The 23,606-nt window shown below is 41.8% G+C and overlaps 1 protein-coding gene across 4 annotated transcripts in view; it reads left to right on the top strand.

Annotated features, from left to right (window-relative positions):
* The window catches only part of dock11 (dedicator of cytokinesis 11), a 208,025-nt gene that overhangs the window by 74,683 nt on the left and 109,736 nt on the right, over positions 1–23,606 (top strand). For all 4 annotated transcript variants that reach the window (XM_055156687.1, XM_055156686.1, XM_055156685.1 and 1 more), the window contains exons 12-19: positions 5,873–6,154; positions 8,918–9,040; positions 10,950–11,032; positions 11,444–11,566; positions 11,652–11,728; positions 15,780–15,964; positions 16,084–16,149; positions 22,709–22,801. In XM_055156687.1, the coding sequence (XP_055012662.1) occupies positions 5,873–6,154; positions 8,918–9,040; positions 10,950–11,032; positions 11,444–11,566; positions 11,652–11,728; positions 15,780–15,964; positions 16,084–16,149; positions 22,709–22,801 (1,032 nt within the window). The remainder of the gene's footprint in view (positions 1–5,872; positions 6,155–8,917; positions 9,041–10,949; positions 11,033–11,443; positions 11,567–11,651; positions 11,729–15,779; positions 15,965–16,083; positions 16,150–22,708; positions 22,802–23,606) is intronic.

The following is a 23,606-nucleotide window of genomic DNA, read 5'->3' as shown; positions in this document are numbered from 1 at the left end:
AGACTTTACTGAACCAAATGAAAAATATTACTGATAGAAGAGGAGGAGACACGTCCACACGGCATAGTTTAGTCCTGTTCAATCCTGTTTTAGACCTATTTTAGACCTGGTTTAGGTCTGGTTTAGACCTGGTTTAGATCTGGTTTAGACCTGGTTTAGACCTGGTTTTAGACCTAATTTAAACCTGATTTAGACCTGGTTTTAGACCTGGTTTTAGACTTGGTTTAGACCTGGTTTTAGAACTGGTTTAGACCTGGTTTTAAACCTGATTTAGACCTGGTTTTAGACCTGGTTTTAGACTTGGTTTAGACCTGGTTTTAGACCTGGTTTTAGACCTGGTTTAGACCTGGTTTAGACCTGGTTTTAGACCTGGTTTAGACCTGGTTTTAGACCTGGTTTTAGACCTGGTTTTAGACCTGGTTTTAGACCTGGTTTAGACCTGGTTTTAGTCCTGGTTTAGACCTGGTTTTAGACCTAATTTAAACCTGATTTAGACCTGGTTTTAAACCTGATTTAGACCTGGTTTAGACCTGGTTTTATGAGTGGAATTACCAAGAAAAAAAAAAAAAAAGGGATATAGCCCAAAATGTGAAAACAGGAAAATCCCGCCGTGTAATCCATTTATTTCAACAAAGTAACTGTAATCCAATTCCCACTCACTGAAACAGTAACTGTAACTGAATACAGTTACTCATCATTTGTACTCTGATTACATAACTCCAGTACATGTAATCTGTTACTCCCCAACACTGTCTGGCTCCTGTTCAAAATATTGGGACGACACAGAGACTTTACGCTGAGGATCAAAACGAGACGATACAATCAAACCTTGAAAACCACTTCCTTTGCGAAACTGTGAATCTGTATTTCTGCTAAAATATTCAGTTGCAGCGAGTGTTGGCGCCTTTGTGCTTCCACGTTTGTTTGGGAACATCTCGTTATCGTGCCCAAATTGTCCACACAAACCGCCCAGATTGGCAAAGAGTTAGACAAAGAACTCAGAATTCATCTTGGACCGAGTGTGTGCCAAAATTTTACGAGATACAATTTTGTTGGCCCAAGCTGAAGTCTTTTGGCCAATATCTCTGTATTGAATCACCTCATGACTCAGCACTTCAGAGCACTTTTCTTAAATCATAAAAACTCGCCTCGGACGTGTCGCTGCCGGCTCATTAGACGCTGAACAGAACTGCCTCATTCTTGTGGTTAGGACGTTTCTAGAGATGGAACGAGACGCGATTTCCACTAAAAACACGAGATCGGGTCCACGAAAACGAGACAAGACGAGATTTTTAACATAATTTCTAAGTTAGTTCACAAAATTGGCTTCAGAATTTGTGTCCAGTCAAGTGGTAATGGAGGGAAACAGGGTCAGATTTTTTACATTCAAATGTCTCAGAAACTAGAGGAACTATTGAAATAAGTAAAGTATCAGAATGTAGGAAAGAGTTACACTCCAACAGGGTCAAGTTAAACCTGTGATATTCTTTCAAGTTGTTGACAAAAAATTAAAAACTCATGTTGGTAACGGAGGGAATGAAATATGCAGCACTTTTTGGGCAATAAATCCAAACAGTGATAACTCTTGGTTCTCACTTACATATCCTTAACAAACTGGTTTGAATATTTGCTTCATATAGTTTTCTACCATATGGTACAAGATTAGGTTCTTTTACTTTTTGACTCATGAGATTTTTTATTAAGAAAAGTCACGGTAACAGAGGGAAAAGTAACAGAGGGAAAATTGTTCAAGCAAGTAGAAGGTGCAGGATTTTACATAATTTGTCGCTTTTTTCTTCTGAATACTTTAATATTACTTCAAAATGAAAGGAAACTATTTCTATAAAATATGTCAGTCCTTCCAAGAACATTTTTATCATTTTAAATACATAAAAAAAAATAAATCATGTACCTTCATCAACAGTTCAAAGATGGAATAACACAAGATATGATGAAATACATCCATTTATTTACATGATTTTTGGGTCTTTGAAATTTGGGAAATAATTTTTGTTCCATGTTTCATACATGGTCTGTTTAAAACGTATTGAACTTTAGAACCAAAAATGGTACAGAAAAAAGGTGAACAGTTTGATAAACTAGAGTACATATGTATCTGTTCAATACATTTTTATATCAGATGAATTAACTTGTATTTTTGGCCTTGTTGTTTACTTCTGTTTGACTGGGCCCTGTTGTATTTACTTCACTTGCAACGTTTACATGAGAGCTTTAAAAATTTAATTCTGAATAAAAATGAAATACGCTTTAAAAAGACCAAGTAAACCCTTAATTCCTAATGAAAAATATTATTCGGAATTTTACTTAATTCCGAAGTAAGTAGGTGATTTTTTCAGATTTTAAAGCCAACTTAATTTCTTCCTCGATCATGTAAACTTTTATTCTTCTTAAAAATAATCCCGGTGGTTCAGTTCGTGCTCGTTGTGTCGTCCTTCGATCCGGCTCCACCAGTCCAGGCTTCAGACTTTCCTCCACGTCTCTTTGGATTTGCGAGCAGGATGCGGGATGTGGGATGTGGGCTGAGGTAGAGCCGCCGTGTGTCATTCGTTCATTTGTTTTTCAAAATAAAACCAAAAATAAGAAAATGAAAAAATGTATATATATATTTTCTTCATTATTTGTCTCCAAAATCAAAATAGAAAAAAAAGGTAATGATTCTTTTTTTTTTTTTTTCAGGACTGAACCAGGACTGAACCAGGACTGAACCAGGACTTCCAGGACTGAACCAGGACTCAGGACTAACGACCAGGACTGGACTCAGGACTAAACCAGGTTTGAACCAGGACTAACCAGGACTGGACTAAACCAGGACTAACCAGGACTCAGGACTCAGGACTAAACCAGGACTGAACAGGACTGAACCAGGACTGAACCAGGACTGAACCAGGACTGAACCAGGACTAAACCAGGACTAAACCAGGACTGAACCAGGACTGAACCAGGACTGAAACCAGGACTAAACCAGGACTGAACCAGGACTAAACCAGGACTAAACCAGGACTAACTGTCAGGATGGGCCCAGAAGTGTGCCCGCTTAAACTGTCGGGTGATCAGGACTGAGACTGGGACTGAGAACAGTTTAGTCCTGGTTCAGTCCTGTTCAGTCTGTTTAGTCCTGGTTTCAGTCCTGTTGTTTCAGTCCTGTTTTAGTCCTGGTTAGTCCTGTTTCAGTTCAGTCCTGTTTAGTCCTGTTTTAGTCCTGGTTCAGTCCTGTTTCAGTCCTGTTTCCAGTCCTGTTTCAGTCCTGGTTCAGTCCTGTTTTAGTCCTGGTTTCAGTCCTGTTTTAGTCCTTTCAGTCCTGTTTCAGTCCTGTTTTAGTCCTGTTTCAGTCCTGTTTTAGTCCTGGTTCAGTCTGTATGTGGCGCAAAAGTCCACGAGAGACGAACGGAAAACATTTACCCTTTTTTTCCATTATTCATTTAAACACAAAACTGAAAAAAAACAAATCATTATCCGTTTTTTATTTTGATTTTGGAGTCAAATAATGAAAAAAAAGTTTATTTTTCGTTTTCTTATTTTTGTTTTTATTTTGAAAAACAAATGAACGAACGACACACAGTTTTTTTTCTCGTGTCGGGCAATTTTGTGGTCATTTTGTCTCGCGAGATCCTGTCAGTTCCATCACGTCAACATTTTATGGACACAGAACAGAGCAGAACAGAGAGAACAGAGCAGAACAGAGCAGAACAGAGCAGAACAGAGCAGAACAGAGCAGAACAGAACAGAACAGAGCAGAACAGAACAGAACAGAGCAGAACAGAGCAGAACAGAGCGAGACACGTACACACTGTCCCACCACAAAGAAGTGACTTTTGATTTAAAGGTTGTATTTAGTATAAAATTGTCAATGAAAGTTTAAAATACCATTACAGAGACACAGCAGCTTTGTAATTATGATGACCAAAAAAAAAAATAATGAAAATCTATCAACTGTGGACGTAGTGAGGCCAGATAAACATCAGCCAATAGACAATGAGACTCCCTCTTTATCTATTGGCTGTTAGGTTGTCAATCAAACTCCTTACATTTTTAGTGTAACTGACTCGCCGGAGTGCAGGGATTACGTGGTTTATGCAGCGGTTCGTAGAGACTTTTTCAAACTGTAGCTTCCACGCAATTCGCACAAACTTTGTTGCGATTGCAGACGAGAATTCACGACCAGTTCGCCGCAAAAGAAAGTCCGTTTTTGAGGTGACTGAAAGAAGAAAAGAAGGGGAAATGGAGCAAAACCAAACTGACATGGTTCTTGCAGATTTCTTCCAGCGATTGCGCAACTCAAGCAGACAAAGGCTCTAAAAACTGATGTGTCGGTCGCTAAATTATTTCTAGACAGGTCACTTCAACAGTGATTCTGAACGCGCACTGGCTGTAAACAAATGTGATTTCTAGAGTAACGAGGCGGGAGGAGATGTTTCTACTGAGGAAGGTGGTGTCACGCATACACAAGAACTGTCACTGTATTTCTCTTCCCTTAAAAAATCCTCTATACAACCTTTAAGACAGAACAGGTCTGATTTTATTACACCAGGTGGATCGTGAGCACCTGCGGTTTCACTTCCAGACAGAAGCCCGACCATTTTCTTCTGGATCTTATTACTGTAACGGACCAGAAACATCATTGTGTCTGAGATAAAGAAGGAACATTTAACCATCTGTCTCGAAACTCAAAGTGTTTTCTTCTTTTTTTTTGTTCTCAAGACCCGGATTAGTGCTTTTCTTTTTTGAAAATGAAAAAAAACAACAACTATTTTCTTCATTATTTGTCTCCAAAACCAAAATGAAAAAACAGATAATGATTTGTTTTTTTCAGTTTTGGATTTTGTGTTTAAATGAAAAATGGTCTTTTTGTGTTTACGTGACTTAAACTGCGATGCTGGACTGAACCAGGTCTGAACCAGGTCTGAACCAGGTCTAAACCAGGTCTAAACCAGGTCTAATCCAGGTCCTAAACCAGGTCTAACCAGGCCGGGACAGACCAGGACTGAGACCAGGACAGACAGGACTGAGACGGGACAAGACCAGGACAGACCGGACGGAGACCAGACCAGGACTGAGGACTGAGACGGACAAGACCAGGACTGGACCAGGACCAGACCGGGACTGAGACCGGGACTAAGACCAGGACTGAGACCAGAACTTAGACCGGGACCAGACCAGGACTGAGACCAGAACTTAGACCAGGACCAGACCAGGACTGAGACCAGAACTTAGACCGGGACCAGACCAGGACTGAGACCAGGAACAGGATCAGGACTGACACCGGGATTGAGACCGGGATCAGACCAGGACTGAGACCGGGACTATGACCGGGACTGAGACCCAGGACTGAGATCCAGGACTGACACCGGGACTGAGACCCGGGACTCAGACCAGGACTGAGACCCGGGACTCAGACCAGGACTGAGACCAGGACTGAGGGTGGGACTAAGACCAGGACAGAGACTGGGACCAGACCGGGGACCGGGACTGAGACCGGGACTGAGACCGGGACTGAGACCGGGACTGAGACTGGGACCGGGACTTAGACCGGGACCACACCAGGACCAGACCAGGAGTGAAAACGTTTTAGTCCTGTTTGAGTCCTGGTTTAGTCCTAGTTCAGTCCTGGTTCAGTCCGTTATCCGTTTTTTCCATTTTTCATTTAAACACAAAATCAAAAACTGAAAAAAAAAACGAATCATCATCTGTTTTTTTAATTTTGGTTTTGGAGACAAATAATGAAGAAAACAGTTGTAAACAGAGTTACATAAGGGTGAGTTGTCGCACAGTTGTAGGGAGTATTATCTGTACCAAAAACGTCATTTAAAATAGTGAGAAATCTCCTTTTACCTCTGTGTTTTGTCGTTTCCAGGTGGAGCCGTTCTTCATCACCCTGGCGCTGTTCGACGTGTCCAAAAACTGCAAGATCTCGGCCGACTTCCACGTGGACCTGAACCCGGCGGCCGTGAGGGAGATGCTGAACGACTCCGGCTCGGGCCAGCTCTCCCGCTCGCCCTCCACGGACTCCTCGGAGACGGGAGGAGGAGGAGGGGAGGCGGCGGCCGTGTTTTTGAACGGCGACTCGGGCGGCAGGGGGAACGGGCTGCCGGTGGTCCAGAGGGCGGCGGAGGCGGTGCTGAGGTTCCCCACGCAGGTACAGACTCGCTCGGGGCTGTGGATGTGAGCGCAGAGTGAATCTGATAGAAGAAATTAGAGCAGCTAGAGCAGGGGTCGGCAACCCACAATGTTCAAAGAGCCATATTGGCCCAAAAAACCAAAAACCAGACCTGCCTGGAGCCGCACAAAATGAAAAGCCTTATATAAGCCTAATATGAAGGCAACATAGGCTGTCAGCATATTAGATATATAAGCCGACTATTAAAATGACTCAGTCGGCTACAAATACAAAATGAGCATCATGATACACAAACCCCTCTGTGACCCTCTCACACTCGCTGCTCCGTCTGTAGCCACTGAAATCAGGTGGTTAGTGTTTATTCCTTTGTCATTTAGGCCCCGTTTACACGTACACGGGTATTTTTAAAAACGGAGACATTTCCCTTCCTTTGTTCACATCGTTTACACGCAAACGCCTCTGAAAACGAATCTTTCTAAAAAAAATGAATCAGGACGGATCCAGGTCCGGAACCAGACCGAGACCAGAGCGGGACTGAGACCGGGACCAGACAGGACCAGAGCGGACCAGGATGGACTCCGAGCTTTGACTCTGAGCCTCCACGGGGTCCGAGCCTCAGCTTCGAGCTCCAGCCCTGCCGTGGGCTCTGAGCCTCCGGTCTGGTCCCGGTCTGGTCCTGGTCTTGTCTCGGTCTCGGTCTCGAGCAGCTCTGTCCCGGTCTCAGTCCCGCTCTGGTCTCGGTCTGGTCTCGGACCTGGATCCGTCCTGATTCAGTCCGTATGCGGTGCAAAAGTTCGGCATCGCAGTCACGGAAGTCACGTAAACGGGAAACGGCCGTTATCCGTTTTTTCCATTCTTCATTTAAACACAAAATCGAAAACTGAAAAAAACAAATCGTTATCCGTTTTTTCATTTTGGTTTTGGAGACAAATAGCGAAGAAAACTGTTGTTTTTTCGTTTTCTTATTTTTGGTTTTATATTGAAAAACGATTGAACGAATGATACACGGATTCCTACAGTCACTAATAAGACAAGTTTCCAAACCAGCCTAATTCAAATAAAGATGTGCATGTCTTAAGAACAATGGGGACAAACAGACAATAAATATTAAAAATACATATAAAAACAAACAAAGACAACAAAACAGTGCATTATAATGAGGGCCCCACGTTCAAGTTCGCCTAGAGCCCCTAAATTGCTAACTCCGCCACTGATGGTAAATGCATCTCTGACTGTATTGTCTGTAAAAAGAACCCAAGAAGTTGATGTACATGAGACAAAATGAGCGTTTCTGGATTATAATAACACGTCATTCATATTCCTTCTGCTCCTGTGATGCGGCAGAGCTCAGACTTCATGCGCTCCTCTCTTTTTTTTCTGCGCACTTGTGGTCTTACCTCTGTCATTATTGCGCTATTATTGGACTACGGTCTGTACGACGTTAATTCAGAGAGAGAGAAACGCTGCATTCACACTTCCACAAAAGCCCGGACTATCCGAGAATTAAACCAGAACTATAACTGGACCAAACCGAGTCTGCGTTTGGTTTAGATTGGATTCAGACCAGGACCAAACCGGGACAAGTGCGAGCTTCGGGTGTGGTCGGGAATCTCAGAGAATTTTTCCCTGTTTTAGTCCTGGTTTAGTCCTGGTTTAGACCTGGTTTAGTCCTGGTTTAGACCTGGTTTAGACCTGGTTTAGTCCTTGGTTTAGACCTGGTTTAGTCCTGGTTTAGTCCTGGTTTAGACCTGGTTTAGTCTTGGTTTAGTCCTGGTTTAGTCCTGGTTTAGACCTGGTTTAGTCCTGGTTTAGACCTGGTTTAGACCTGGTTTAGACCTGGTTTAGTCCTGGTTTAGACCTGGTTTAGTCCTGGTTTAGTCTTGGTTTAGTCCTGGTTTAGACCTGGTTTAGACCTGGTTTAGTACTGGTTTAGTCCTGGTTTAGACCTGGTTTAGACCTGGTTAGTCCTGGTTTAGACCTGGTTTAGTCCTGGTTTAGTCCTGGTTTAGACCTGGTTTAGTTCTGGTTTAGTCTGGTTAGACCTAGTTTAGACCTTTAGTCCTGTTTTAGTCCTTTTAGACCTGTTTACCTGGTTTAGTCCTGGTTTAGTCCTGGTTTAGTCCTGGTTTAGTCCTGGTTTAGTCCTGGTTTAGTCCTGGTTTAGACCTGGTTTAGTCCTGGTTTAGTCCTGTTTTAGTCCTGGTTTAGACCTGGTTTAGTCCTGGTTTAGTCCTGGTTTTGTTTAGTCTGGTTTAGACCTGGTTTAGACCTGGTTAGACCTGGTTAGACCTGGTTTACCTGGTTTAGACCTGGTTTAGTCCTGGTTTAGTCCTGGTTTAATCCTGGTTTAGACCTGGTTTAGTCTTGGTTTAGTCCTGATTTAGCCCAAAATGTAAAAACAGGAAAATCCCTCTGTGTAATCCATTTATTTCAACAAAGTAACTGTAATCCAATTACCACTCACTGAAACAGTAACTGTAACTGAATACAGTTACTCATCATTTGTACTCTGATTACTCTGGTACATGTAATCTGTTACTCCCCAACACTGACAACAAGCGTAAATACAAACTGTAGCAGCAGACGGGAGCATTTCTCTGAGCCTCTACTCGTCCGCGCACTAAATTAAACTGAAAATACATGTGGTTTTCCTGTAGAAGCTACAGCTGACAGCGCCACTTCCCCTGCGCTTGCCTCGTAAAATCGGTCCGACGTCTAACTACCGCCTCCGCTGCTCGGTCATTTCCTTTTCGTTTTTTTAAATTTTTTCTTTCTTTCCAGGGAATCTTCTCCGTGACCCACCCGCACGCCGACATCTTCCTGGTGGCGCGCGTGGAGAAAGTGCTGCAGAACGGAATCACCCACTGCGCCGAGCCGTACATTAAAACGTCCGACATCACCAAGGTCTTTATTTGATATTTACGTCAAAGTGCATACGACAGGTTTGACCACTCATGTCATTCAAACTTGACGTCATGATATTTAAACGCTGGTTAACACTTTATAATAACTACACATTACTTAGCCTTAATAAAGCATGAACAAAGACTTAATTAATAATGAACAAAGACTTAATTAATAATGATTCACGCTTAGTAAATGCTTAATAAAGGATAAGGTAACACATTATAATAACTACACCTTATGTAGCCTTAATAAAGCATGAACAAAGGCTTAATTAATAATAAACAGAGACTTAATTAATAATGAACAAAGACTTAATTAATAATGATTCACGCTTAGTAAATGCTTAATAAAGGATAAGGTAACACTTTATAATAACTACACCTTATTTAGCCTTAATAAAGCATGAACAAAGGCTTAATTAATAATGAAGAAACACTTAATTAATAATGATTCACACTTAGTAACTACTTAATTACTACCTTAATTAGCACTTGCACTTAATTTGCCTGTGCTGTAAATAGTTACTCAGAATTATTTCATACTTAATTACTCATGAACTAACCATTTATTACATTTATTAATCATTAATAAGCTATGAGAGAATGATTTACTAATAATGCAAAGCAATGATCATTCAGGCAGCTGTTATCTGTTAGTTAAGTCTTTTTGAGAGCTTTTCTAAAGTGAAGACGAATTGTGCTTTATTAAGTATTTACTAAGCGTGAATCATTATTAATTAAATCTTATTTCATTATTAATTAAGTCTTTATTCATGCTTTATTAAGGCTAAGTAAGGTGTAGTTATTATAAACTGATACCAAGGATAATCATGAGTAATTAAGTATGAAATAATTATGAGTAACTATTTACAGCACAGGCAAATTAAGTGCAAGTGCTGATTAAGATAGTAATTAAGTAGTTACTCAGCGTGAATCATTATTAATTAAGTCTTTGTTCATTATTAATTAAGTCTTTGTTCATGCTTTATTAAGGCTAAATAAGGTGTAGTTATTATAAAGTGTTACCTTATCCTTTATTAAGCATTTACTAAGCGTGAATCATTACTAATTAAGTCTTTGTTCATTATTAATTAAGTCTTTGTTCATGCTTTATTAAGGCTAAATAAGGTGTAGTTATTATAAAGTGTTACCTTATCCTTTATTAAGCATTTACTAAGCGTGAATCATTATTAATTAAGTCTTTGTTCATTATTAATTAAGTCTTTGTTCATGCTTTATTAAGGCTAAATAAGGTGTAGTTATTATAAAGTGTTACCTTATCCTTTATTAAGCATTTACTAAGCGTGAATCATTATTAATTAAGTCTTTGTTCATTATTAATTAAGTCTTTGTTCATGCTTTATTAAGGCTAAATAAGGTGTAGTTATTATAAAGTGTTACCCTAAACAGGAGCACATCAACAAAGTACAACAGAAAAACAGCGCCTTATGCCGGTAGTGTGATCAGTGATGCATCAAACTTACTTTTGATATTACTCATAAAAGAGAACTCAAAAGTAAAACTCATGAAAAGACTGAATTCGGCAAGAATGAATACACACGTAACTGGGAGCAGATGAGTTTCGAACACCGGCCTCCCAAAGTCCTAACCCGTAACCTTACGCCATGAGCAAATCTTCCACTGGTTTCCTGGCACTGAAGTTTGGTATTTACAGAAATATCGTGGGAAAACGCTATAAATATATAATATATCTGGAACGGTGAAAAAAAAAAATTATTGAGTTGCTTTTGCAAAATGAAAAACGTATTATTATTATTATTTTTTTTGCCTCTCAGGGCTTCTGCACCTGTCATATGCACTTTAAACATGAAACCAAAAAAAACAACAAAAAAACTCTCCATTCTGACTTTTTTTTTTGTTTCTTTGACATTCTGTGTTCTTCCCAGACGGCTCAGAAGGTCTTCAAATCCATCAAGCAGACGTGCCAGCGCCTGGGCCAGTACAGGATGCCGTTCGCCTGGGCGGCCAAGTACGACAGCTGCACCATACGACCCACAATACGGCGACGAATTAATGAATACATATGTTTGAACGCCTACGCACGAGAATCAAAGCGTAGTATTGGGAACGTGCTTTCTGCTAAACGCCCAAAAGAATGCAGATTATCGCGGGAAACGTGCAGATTGTCGCTTCTCCGCTCACCACGGGACTTGACTGAACATGCAGCCTCATTATGAACTCAGTCAATGTCGTGTTTATTTTGATTTATTCTTTCATTTCAGACACAAATATTATTCGGCACATAGTTCTAAAAGAAAAACTGATACAAAAAATACACAAAGCACACAAAGTCGTCCATAAAGTTCATTAAAAAGTGTGGAGTTGCGTCCTCAGATCCGACCTTCTGAAACTATTTTAATCTTTTCGTGTGTATTTTTAGGCAGGTTTTCAAAGACGCTCAGGGCAGTTTGGACATGGACGGGAAGTTCTCTCCTCTGTATCGCCAGGACAGCAGTAAAATCTCCACGGAGGACACGATGAAGCTGCTGGCCGACATCAGAAAGTACGTTCTGACGCTGTTTTTGCACCTACGGGACAAACTGTATTACTGTACGACTGGATTTGATGTTGATACTCTCCGTCGACAGGCCTGAGAAAAGTAAACTCCAGACCATCCCCGGACAACTGAATGTTACTATCGAATGTGTTCCTCCGGATTTCTCAAGTAAGATTTTTTTTTTTTTTCTTTGTGTAGCATGAAAAATTAAGACTGAGTATAAGGGTCAGATGAAAAAAACAAAACAAAACATGCTGGCGCTACGAGAATAAAGTCGTAACATTTCAACATTAAAGTCGTAATTTTATGAGAATAAAGTCGAAGTCAAAATAAAGTCATAATATTTTGAGAATATCAGCTGCTCGGAAAGTCTGAACGAGTGGAGAATTTGGAGCATTTTGTAAAGGAGAAGAATCCGTGTATCATTCGTTCATTCGACTGAACAAGGACTGAATCAGGTCTGGAACCAAACCGGAAAGACCAGGATTGAGACCGGGACCAGACCGGGACTGAGGCCGGGGCCAGACCAGGACTGAAAACGGTTTAGTCCTGGTTTAGTCCTGGTTTAAGTCACGGAAATGGGAAATGGCGTTTATGTGACTTTAAAATGCGATGCGGGAATATTGCGCCACATACGGACTGAACCAGGACTAAACCAGGGCTGAACCAGGACTGAACCAGGACTGAACCAGGACTGAACCGTTTTCAGTCCTGGTCCTGTTCCCGGTCTCAATCCTGGTCTCAGTTCTTGTCTGATCCCGGTCTCAGTCTTGGTCCCTGACTGAGTCCTTGTCTAAGTCCTGGTCTCAGTCCCAGTCTGGTCCCGGACCTCGTTTAGTCCTGGTTTAGTCCTGGTTCAGTCCGGAGGCGCAAATAATGAAGAAAATTGTTGTTCGTTTTTCTTATTTTTAGTTTTATCTTGAAAAACAAGTTTCTTCTTCTGCCGCATTTTTCACTTTGACTTTGATTTTATTACGACTTCATTCTCGTAATATTATAACTTTATTCTCATAATATTACGACTTTATTTTAACTTCGACTTTATTCTCGTAAAATTACGACTTTTTCTGGCTTCGACTTTATTCTCATAATATTACGACTTTAATGTTGAAATGTTACGACTTTATTCTCGTAGCGCCAACATGTTTTATTTTTTTTTATCTGACCCTTATACTCCGTCGTAAAAAATGACTAAAGTCCTTTGTTTGTTTCATTTTCATTCATTTTTGTTTATTTTGTGCATGAAACACAAACCTTTTAGAAGCTCTGTTCCACTCGACTCTTTTTACGGAAAAGTATTTTACGTTTTAAAGTGGAACACTGGATCAGCTTTGTTCTTTGCTACTGTGGTGTTACTAAGGTGTTTTAATAGTACTTTGTAATGTTCCTAGTATTTTTTGGCAATTTTAGTCCAAACTAGACTATCGTATTTATCGGACGATTAGTCGCTCTGGATTATAAGGCGCACTGTCATTAATTGGTCTATTTTCGAACTTTTTTCACAAATAAACCACGTGGGACTTTAAAGGAAACATGTTTTATAAGTTTCGGTTTTGCTGCTAAGTCGCTCCCCCTTCAGAGCGCGATCACAACACAATCACCGCGCGTCCCCTCTAACGAAACTACTGCGGTTTTCTGTCACGTTTTTGTACTGTTTATGGAAAATATTCGTGTTTATTGTCGTATTTATGGAGAAATCTCGTACAGAGAGATCGCTAGATTACTCAAACACACGCGGATGTCTCTAAAACCTCTTCAGACAGTTTTTTTTAGACGATGGAATGTTGAAACACGGGAGAAAGCTCCAAAAATACCCCCTCTTTAAGCCCAGTTTTCCATTCATCTCGACAGAAATTCTAATATTGGTAAACGGCATTTCAGTTTTGTCCATCGTTATCGTTAATTTTTTACATTTTAAAACTTTCGTGTAGGGAGGGTGCTGTCTGGGACCAACGGATTGTCGGCGTGTTCGCAGTGACTCAGTTGTTCAGTCGTGTCTAGAAGCGGCACGTCGCGCTCGCTTTTTCGGTTCGTTCCTCCGTTCCTCGTCGGCGTGGAGTGATGAGTGTGTCTGCGGGTGTGTTTCGCTGTGCGGTCGCTGTCTGCTCCGTGTGTGTTTGCGTGTTCTGTGTGTGTTTGCGGCTTTGTAGTTTACTGAAGTCGTACTGGGACACCCGAGTGGATTCGTGTATGGGGCGCTCTGGATTGTCGTTTTTTGATGGGGTTAGAGGCTTAAGACGGCGGCTAATCACATGGAAAATACGGTAAAAACAATCCAAAACTGAGAGTGTGTGCTCCGGCTAGTGGCCACTACAGTTTCAAGTACTATGTGACATCACGCAGGATAGTCCTACCTGTTAGACCAATCACACTGTTCCTTATACCTCCAGACACTGCCCCTCCGCTCTACGCCAGTTCTTTCGCCTGCAATCACTCAGCGGTCGCACCTGGGCGCACCTTCCGTCCCGACACTCGGAACCATAACAAGGCCCAGCACAGTCCAGGGGTAGTCTGGCCCAGGCTCTTCCCCACGCAATAAATCACAGGTGTCAAACATAAGGCCCGGGGGCCAGATCCGGCCCTCCAAAACCTTTAATGTGGCCCTTGGGTGATTTTCTACTAAAATATTTTAATTATATTTTCTATTAAAATATTGTTAATTTTCTGAGCATACAGCAGCGTCTCCAGCGTCTCTGTACGTGGCCCCTCCCACCAGAGCAGCACAAATGAAGACTTGTCTCTTTCCAAACGCTCTTAAAGGACGATCGTTTTGACTGTTGACCGTGACACCCTCATCAGAAAAATGTCCAAACATGAGAAAAGTGGAGCCGAGTGCAGGATTTTACAAGAAAATTGACTTATTCTTATTTGCAAACAAGTTCATGTTAAAACATTGTGTTGAAATTGAATTTTTCTTAAAGTTTCAGGTTGTTCATAATATTATAATATTATAATAAGAAAGAGTTCATCAATTAAAAAAGATTTCTGTAATAGATTTGTGTTTCTCTGCACAAATATTTGAACTTATTGTTATTTTTGGGGTTTATATGACATGAGTTTTCTGATCCGGACACTTTGGGATCAAAGTAGGTTGGATACGGCCCCCGGACCAAAATGAGTTTGACACCCCTAAAATAAATGGACCACAAGCCAAGGAGTTCTCTTACGATCGGGCACTTGAGTTATTTTTCAGAAAAGCCACGTAAAAGGAGGTGTTCTGATAAGGCTTAAGCACCAAATAGACTAATGCTGTTTCAGTATTTCACTCCACACGATGCTTCTTGGTCTGTGGGAAACACTGCATAGTCTTCCCAAAGACCATAAATGTTTTATTGTGAAATTTAACATGTGTTTATTTTAATTTAGCAGAATATAAATCAGTGGTTTTCTTTGCTTTTCATAGTAGAAACACTCCCAAACTGTCCTAACCCTGTGTCTGTGTAACTATAACGAAAGCTTTTCTCCGAGGACATTTGAATTTGAATTTATTTGTTTGGAGGATAAGCCCCTTGAGATGTTTCGCCATCTCGTTTTCGAGGGGGTCCTCGTAAATACGACAAAAGACAGATACAGTAGAGCAGACAGAAGGAGACATAAGTTCAAATAAGCATCAAAACAACAAAATCAACACAAACACCAACACACACACAGAGTCACACACTCACTCACACTTGACTGTTTGACACATAATAAAACAAATTTGAAAAAATAATAATAAAATAAAATAATAATAATAATAATAATAATAAATAAATAAATAAAAATAAATAAAACAGAGTTCAAAGATAATCACAGAATACAACAAGATGAACAACAAAATTACATGGATTCTGTAAATATTGAACCAGAGCATTTTTAAATGAAGGGACAGAAGTTAAATCATGTTATCGCTTTGTCTGGAATGTTTCACAGTGTGGCATTAAACCTTTCTGTCTTCACGGAGACCAAACCAGACCAAGTTACAGGTCAGATCTGTGGACAGGAGACCCCGCTCACAGTCAGAATTGTGTTTTTCTGAGTATTTTTGAGCTCTAAAACCACCTGTAACTGAATAAATCTAAGAAATATAAGGTAGAGCTGTTTAATGTCACACTCTGGAACATTCCAAGCAGGTGACGGACCCTCCACCAGAAAAGTTACACCTTTAACTTTGATTTGAAAAGTCAAAAAAGCCTGAAAAACGTATAAAACCTGTTCATTTATTTCCTTTTTTTCTTAGACACGGTCACGTCGTCGTACATCCCCGTGAAGCCGTTCGAGGACAGCTGTGAGCGCGTCTCCGTGGAGGTCGAGGAGTTTCTGTCCCAAGAGGCGAAATACAACTGCCCCTTCACCACCTACAAGAACCAGCTGTACGTGTACCCGCTGCAGCTCAAGTACGACAACCAGAAGACGTTCACCAAGGTCCGCGCCGCGTCCTTCACTTTCGTTTGACTGATGGGCGGGAGCACTCTCGCTGATTGTGTTCTTGGCTTCTCGGCTGCGTGCGTTGACTATGTGATGTTTTGTTTTGTCGTGCGCAGGCCAGAAACATTGCCGTGTGTATCCAGTTCAGAGACTCGGATGAAGAAGGAGCAAGCCCGTTAAAGGTGAGCTGCTGTGTTGTCAAAATGACTAGATACCGTATTTTTTGGTGTATAAGCCGCACTTTTTTTCATGGTTTGGGTGTTTCCTGGGACTTATGGGCCCAGTCAAGCAGAAGTAAACAACAAGGCCAAAAATTCAAGTTAATTCATCTGATATAAAAATGTATTGAACAGATACATATGTACTCTAGTTTATGAAACTGTTGACCTTTTTTCTGTACCATTTTTGGTTCTAAAGTTCCATATGTTTTAAACAGACCATGTATGAAACATGGAACAAAAATTATTTCCCAAATTTCAAAGACCCAAAAATCATGTAAATAAATGGATGTATTTCATCATATCTTGTGTTATTCCATCTTTGAACTGTTGATGAAGGTACATGATTTTTTTTTTTAAATGTATTTAAAATGATAAAAATTTGCTTGGAAGGACTGACATATTTTATAGAAATAGTTTCCTTTCATTTTGAAGTAATATTAAAGTATTTGGAAGAAAAAAACGACAAATGATGTAAAATCCTGCACCTTCTACTTGTTTGTACAATTTTCCCTCCGTTACTTTTCCCTCCGTTACCATGACCTTTCTTAATAAAAAATCTCATGAGTCAAAAAGTAAGAGGTTTTTCAACCTAATCTTGTACCATATGGTAGAAAACTATATGAAGCAAATATTCAAACCAGTTTGTTAAGGATATGTAAGTGAGAACCAAGAGTTATCACTGTTTGGATTTATTGCCCAAAAAGTTCTGCATATTTCATTCCCTCCGTTACCGACATGAGATTTTAAATTTTTTGTCAACAACTTGAAAGAATATCACAGGTTTAACTTGACCCTGTTGGAGTGTAACTCTTTCCTACATTCTGATACTTTACTTATTTCAATAGTTCCTCTAGTTTCTGAATAAGAGACATTTGAATGTCAAAAATCTGCCTGTTTCCCTCCGTTACTGCTTGACTGGACCCATATGCTTCGGTACAACTTATCTATTAAAATATATAATTTTACATGTTTGTTAATTTCACACTGACATGACAGTGACACTGACATATGGATCTACGCTCTACTGAGCTCTGTGGATAGAATTTTCAGTCCTGCTCCTGCCGCAAGAAGGGGACGTTCGCTTTCTTAAGCTCAATCAGACACGGAGAAGCGGAAAGGACAAATCCGCTTAGGCTGCTTAAAATGTTTTTATTAATGCCAAATGAAATATCCAGCACAAATGATGTATGACAGCCATTTATATATTTTACTTTACACTCATATTTAGTTTGCGGGACTGTAGTTTATCATCCCACTCGCCCACGCCCGCACTGTGTAGTCCCGCTCCTGCCCACTAAGAGCTTTCAAAATGTGTCCCGCGCCGCACTGTTTTGCGTCGGGTCACAGGGCTCTACTTTATGTTAATCCTAGATCAATTTACAGTCAATCCTCCCCTCACCTCTGGTCATGAGCTCTGGGTAATGACTGAAAGGACGAGATCGTGGATACAAGCCGTTGAAATGAGTTTCCTCAGGGTGTCTGGGCGTCTCCCTTAGAGATAGAGTGAGGAGCTCAGTCACACGGGAGGAGCTCGGAGTAGAGCCGCTGCTCCTCCACGTTGAGAGGAGCAGCTGAGGGGAGGACGTCTGTTCCGGATGCTTCCTGGGCTTCTGCCTCTGGAGGTGTTCTGGGCATGTCCCACCAGAAGAAGGAAGACCCAGGACACACTGGAAGGGACTTTGTCTGGAAACACCTCGGGATCACCCCTGGAGGAGCTGGAGGATGTGTCTGGGGTGAAGGAAGTCTGGGAGTCCCTGCTTAGACTGATGCCCCCACACCCAGCCCCGGATAAGCGGAAGAAAATGGATGAATGGACGTTTTACTACTGTCTGTTCTTTTTGACAAAGTGGACCAACAGAGTCACGTTAAAGAAATGATTCCAGGAGTTGATTTAACATGAAAAAAATGTGCTCCCTTAGAGATAGAATGAGGAGCTCAGTCACACGGGAGGAGCTCAGAGTAGAGCCGCTGCTCCTCCACGTCAAGAAGAACAGCTGAGGCTCGGGCTTCTGTTCTGATGTCTACTGGACGCCTTCCTCGGGAGATGTTCTTGTCCCACCGGGAGGAGGCCCCGGGGAAGACCCAGGACACACTGGAGGGACTATGTCTCTGGGCTGGACAGGGAACACCTCGGGGTCCCCCTTGGAGGAGCTGGAGGAAGTGTCTGGGGTGAAGGAAGTCTGGGAGTCCCTGCTTAGACTGATGCCCCCACGACCCGGCCCTGGATAAGAGAAAGAAAATGGATGGATAAGACTCTACAATATAAGGAGTCTCAATGTGTTTCTGTGGATTTGAAGTAAATAAATCGTAAAATCCGACTTGAGTGAAAGACAAAAGCGTTTAAGAGGTCGGGCAGGGATATTATGAAAAGTCTGGACAAGCTGCTTATTACAAGTGGAAGCCTGTAATACACTGGCAGCGTTTCCCACACGCGCTAAATATTTGTGGGTGGAAACAGACTTCACAACACGACACGACGGACTGTTTTGCCTCCCACTTTTCCAGCAGGACGCGGCGGAGGGAACGCCAAAAACACTAACGCCCCGGGGGGAGAACGCCACACAGGCATTTCAACCACGTCTCTGAGGAATTCTGGTTTTAAATGAGCCACGTGCGGCGGCGCTGAGGGAGACGTTTGTGTACGAGCAGTGAGCAGAAAGACGCGTGAAAATCTCATTGGGGGGAATATGAACATTCAAAACAAACAATTAGAAGCCGGTAGTTTTACGTTTAGATTTTGTTTTATCACAGAAGTTTTGAAATGCAAGTGATTATGTGTTGAAAATCAGATTACCGTATTTTTTGGACTATAAGTGACTCTGAAATATAAGTCGCACCAGCCAAAAAATGCGTAATGAAGAAGAAAAAAAACATATAAGTCGCACTTTTTGGGGGAACCGTTTTCAGTCCTGGTCTGGTCCCAGTCTTGGTCCTGGTCTCGGTCCCTGTCTGGTTCCGGTCTGGTTCCGGTCTCAGTCCCGGTCTGGTCTGAGTCTGGTCCGAGTCTGGTCCTGGTCTCGGTCCCGGTCTGGTTCCGGTCTGGTTCCGGTCTCAGTCCCGGTCTGGTCTGAGTCTGGTCCGAGTCTGGTCCGAGTCTGGTCCTGGTCTCGGTCTCGGTCCCGGTCTGGTCCCGGTCTCAGTCTCGGTCTCAGTCATGGTCTGGTTCCGGTCTCAGTCCCGGTCTGGTACTGGTCTCAGTCCCGGTCTGGTACTGGTCTCAGTCCCGGTTTGGTACCGGTCTCAGTCCTGGTCTGGTCCCGGTCTGGTCTCAGTCTGGTCCCAGTCTGGTCCTGGTCTCAGTCCCGGTCTGGTCCCGGTCTCAGTCTCGGTCTCAGTCCCGGTCTGGTTCCAGTCTCAGTCCCGGTTTGGTACCGGTCTCAGTCTTGGTCTGGTCCCGGTCTGGTCTCAGTCTGGTCCCAGTCTGGTCCTGGTCTCAGTCCCGATCTGGTCCGAGTCTGGTCCCGGTCTCAGTCCCGGTCTGGTCCCGGTCTGGTCCCAGTCTAAGTCCCGGTCTAAATCTGGTCTCAGTCCTGGTCTTAGTCCTGGTCTGTTCCCGGTCTGTCCTGGTCTCAGTACCGGTCTCAGTCCTGGTCTAGTCCCAGTCTCAGTCCCAGTCTGGTCCCTGTTCTCAGTCCTGGTCTCAGTCCTGGTCTCAGTCCTGGTCTCAGTCCTGGTCTCACCGCTACTATAAGCTAAATTATGTTTCAGATTTCATATAAAATACTAGATTTTATTATTTATTTAACAAACAAACAGCTGATTAGTCCTGCACAAACTTTAAAATCTCCTTTGGAATAAAAGAACCGGACCTTGACTTCCAGACCCGGGTGCTGGTCGGTCTCTGCTGCGCTCCGTTCTTGTGTGGTCATGTTTTCTATCCGACAGATAAAACTCTCGGTTGTGAGTTTTGAGCTTCGTCCTGACTCGAGTTTATCCGTGTTCTCATCAGACGTCCTGCTGGACACGTTTGGATGGCGACAGTCAAACCAAAACCGTTTAATCTGGAACCCGCGATGTGGGCTCTGATCTGATAAAAACTCTCTGATCTGATAAAAACTCTGCCCACATCACCAACGTTTTATCCATCTCAGTTTGTTGCTTTTAGAACCTTAACTGCTCACTAAAATACGTTTAGTTCGAGCTGATTATGATTGTAACATCTTGATTTAACTTTTTTATCATGGATTTCCAGCTCGCATCTTTGAAATGAAATGTAGGAGAGACTTTATGGTGCCTTGGCATAGTCTAAAAATCTCTCCTTAAAGGGATAGTTCAGGTTTTTTTACATGAATCTGTGTGTTCAGCAAGTTGGCTGGGGACTGTATACTAAAGCGTTTTTCTTCTCAAAACAACATGTGTTAAAAAGAGTGATACATTTGCACCACAAAACCTCCGTCCTCTAAAGCAGGGGTGTCAAACTCATTTTGGTCCGGGGGCCGTATCCAACTTACTTTGATCCCAAAGGGGCCGAATCAGAAAAATCATGACATATAAACCCCAAAAATAACAATAAGTTCAAATATTTGTGCAGAGAAACACAAATCTATTACAGAAATCTTTTTTAATTGATGAACTCTTTCTTTTACAAAATATTATAATATTATGAACAACATGAAACTTTAAGAAAAATGCAATTTCAACACAACATTTTAAAAGTAACTTGTATGTAAATAGGAATAAGTCATTTTTGTTGTAAAATCCTGCACTCGGCTCCACTTTTCTCATGTTGGACATTTTTCTGATGAGGGTGTCACGGTCAACAGTCAAAACGATCGTCCTTTAAGAGCGTTTGGAAAGAGACAAGTCTTCATTTGTGCTGCTCTGGTGGGAGGGGCCACGTACAGAGACGCTGGAGACGCTGCTGTGATAAACACCACAGAAAATTACCAAGATTTTAATAGAAAATATAATTAAAATATTTTAGTAGAAAATCAGCCGAGGGCCAGATTAAAGGTCTTGGAGGGCCGGATCCGGCCCCCAGGCCGTATGTTTGACACCTGTGCTCTAAAAAGTCAGACCTCATAATGGCGCTATTTTCTCTCCGTACGTATCACTGCGCGCGGCCGCCAGGTGACAGCCGCGCCTGTTTCACTTTGTTAACTGCTCGGAATGTCAGCAACAACATGTCTGACTACGACACCGATGATGAAGAAACTGATTTTAGCACAGAGCCAATGGGAGATCTTTTTGAACCTGAATATACCAATGTCGAAATTCGCCAGAGAGAGTTAGATGAAATTAGGCAGAGAGAGAGAAGAGGCGAATATTCCGAGCAGTAAACAAAGTGAAACAAGCGGTGCAGTGATACGTACGGAGAGAAAATAGCGCCAAGCGATTATGAGGTCTGACTTTTTAGAGGACGGAGGTTTTGTGGTCCCACCAGAAGGAGGCCCAGGGAAAAGACCCAGGACACACTGGAGGGACTTTGGCTACGTTCAGACTGCAGGGCTTAACGCTCAATTCCGATTTTTTTGTGAAATCCGATGTTTTTTCGAGGTCGTTCACATTTCCAGTTAAATGTGACTTGTATGTGACTCCAGTGTGAACATTAAACGGCCCAAAAGTGTCCCACATGTGACACTGGAGACACGACGACGTCAACCGCAGCGAGCGTCTCTGTGTTTACAGAAGTTGTCCAAACATGGAGGCAGCATCGAGCACCTGGAGATTTTAAAGTTCCTCTCGTACCGGAGCCAGAACATGAACAACTTACTTGTTTTAAGGAGGAGATTGAGAAGGAGAAGGACGAGGTTTTTGGCCGTGGTGTTTTGTGGGTTCAGTCCGTTGAAAGGAACGTGTGGATGTGGAGACGGAGCCAAGAGTGGTGAGTGGTGATGTGCTTCACTTCAGTCACACAGAGTTCATTAACAATTTTCGCCGACTTCAGCGCAGAATAGTGACGTTTGTGTCTTGTTGATAACGTGTAGGTGGATGAATGCACTTTGTTCGTTCACACTGAAGTCACATGTCAAAAGATCAGATATGTATCAGTTTCAGGAGCACATATCCAAGTGTCCTGGGTCACATTTGAAAAAAATGTCGTTCAGACTGACATTAAAAGATCAGATACAGGAACATAGAAGCCAAAAAATTGGATTTGGGTCACTTCAGGCTGCAGTCTGAACGCAGCCTATGTCTGGAAACACCTCGGGATCGCCCCGGAGGAGCTGGAGGACGTGTCTGGGGTGAAGGAAGTCTGGGAGTCCCTGCTTAGACTGATGCCCCCACGACCCAGCCCCAGATAAGAGGAAGAAAATGGATGGATGGATGTTTTACTACTGTCTGTTCTTTTTGAGAAAGTTGAAACAAACTGGACCAGCAGAGTCACTTTAAAGAAATGATTCCGGGAGTTGATTTAACATGACAAAAATGAAACCGTAGATCTGTCAGTGTCTCAGTTATTAAATATTCTGTGTTGAAGAATAGAATTTCTCACACTGGCCTTGTTCATGTTTTGTGTAAACTTGCCGCTGTCGCTGATCTCGATTATTGACCCACTTGCTTTTCTTTTATCTTGCAGTGCATCTACGGAAAGCCGGGGGACTCGCTCTTCACCAGCGGAGCTTACGCAGCCGTTCTGCACCACAACCAGAGCCCCGAGTTCTACGACGAGGTGAGTTGAGATGTCTAACTTCTGTAGTGTTTTAAAGTCTTACATTTAGTTCTGTGGTTTATAATATTTTTATTTTTATTCGTGAAATCCTTCAGTCCTCCAAGAGCGTTCCACAGCCGACCTGGTCAATTTGATTCAACACTTCCAGCTAAAGAATATTACAAAATGTCTGTAATATTGGATCAAACTGATAAAACTTGACTTAGACTTTGACTTAGACAAACTTTATTGATCCACAAGGGAAATTGATTTGGTCACAGGAGCTCACACATCACAATAAAATATAATAACAAAGAGAAAAAAACATAAATGGTCATAATAAATTCTAAATAATTCACAAAAGAGGAAAAGACTGGTGTCAGATAAAGTATAATTATATAAATGTAAATGTCCAAGTCAAAATAAAATAGAAAAATAGCTAATAAAAATCTCAGCTACTATTGTAATGCTGATTTATTCTTAATTACAAAAACATTAGACGTGATGTATAAATTGAGGTTTTTATTATAATTTGTTGTTTTGGTTCTTAGGACAATTATCCAATCAGGAAGCAGAATGAGCCTCACATGACTCTCGCATTTGGATTTCCAGTTTTGGTGCTGAAATCCAGTTGGTTTAAACCTAAAATTTTCTGTGTTCAGGGAGTAAATTCTGAAATTCTGAGTTTTTACACGAGGTGAACTGGTTTGTGTTCTGTCTGCAGGTTTAGGCGCTGGCAACTCTGAATCAGTCATAATTATAGTACTTTAAAAAAAAACAAAAAAAAACTGGAGGAGCGCAGGCTACAAACAATTCTTTTTAAGCT

Source organism: Boleophthalmus pectinirostris, unplaced genomic scaffold, assembly GCF_026225935.1.
Source record: "Boleophthalmus pectinirostris isolate CB_2022bp ecotype Guang Dong unplaced genomic scaffold, ASM2622593v1 HiC_scaffold_20, whole genome shotgun sequence".
Lineage (NCBI taxonomy): Eukaryota > Metazoa > Chordata > Actinopteri > Gobiiformes > Gobiidae > Boleophthalmus > Boleophthalmus pectinirostris.
Note: the sequence above shows the minus strand (reverse complement) of the source record. Positions and strands in the feature narration are given on the sequence as shown.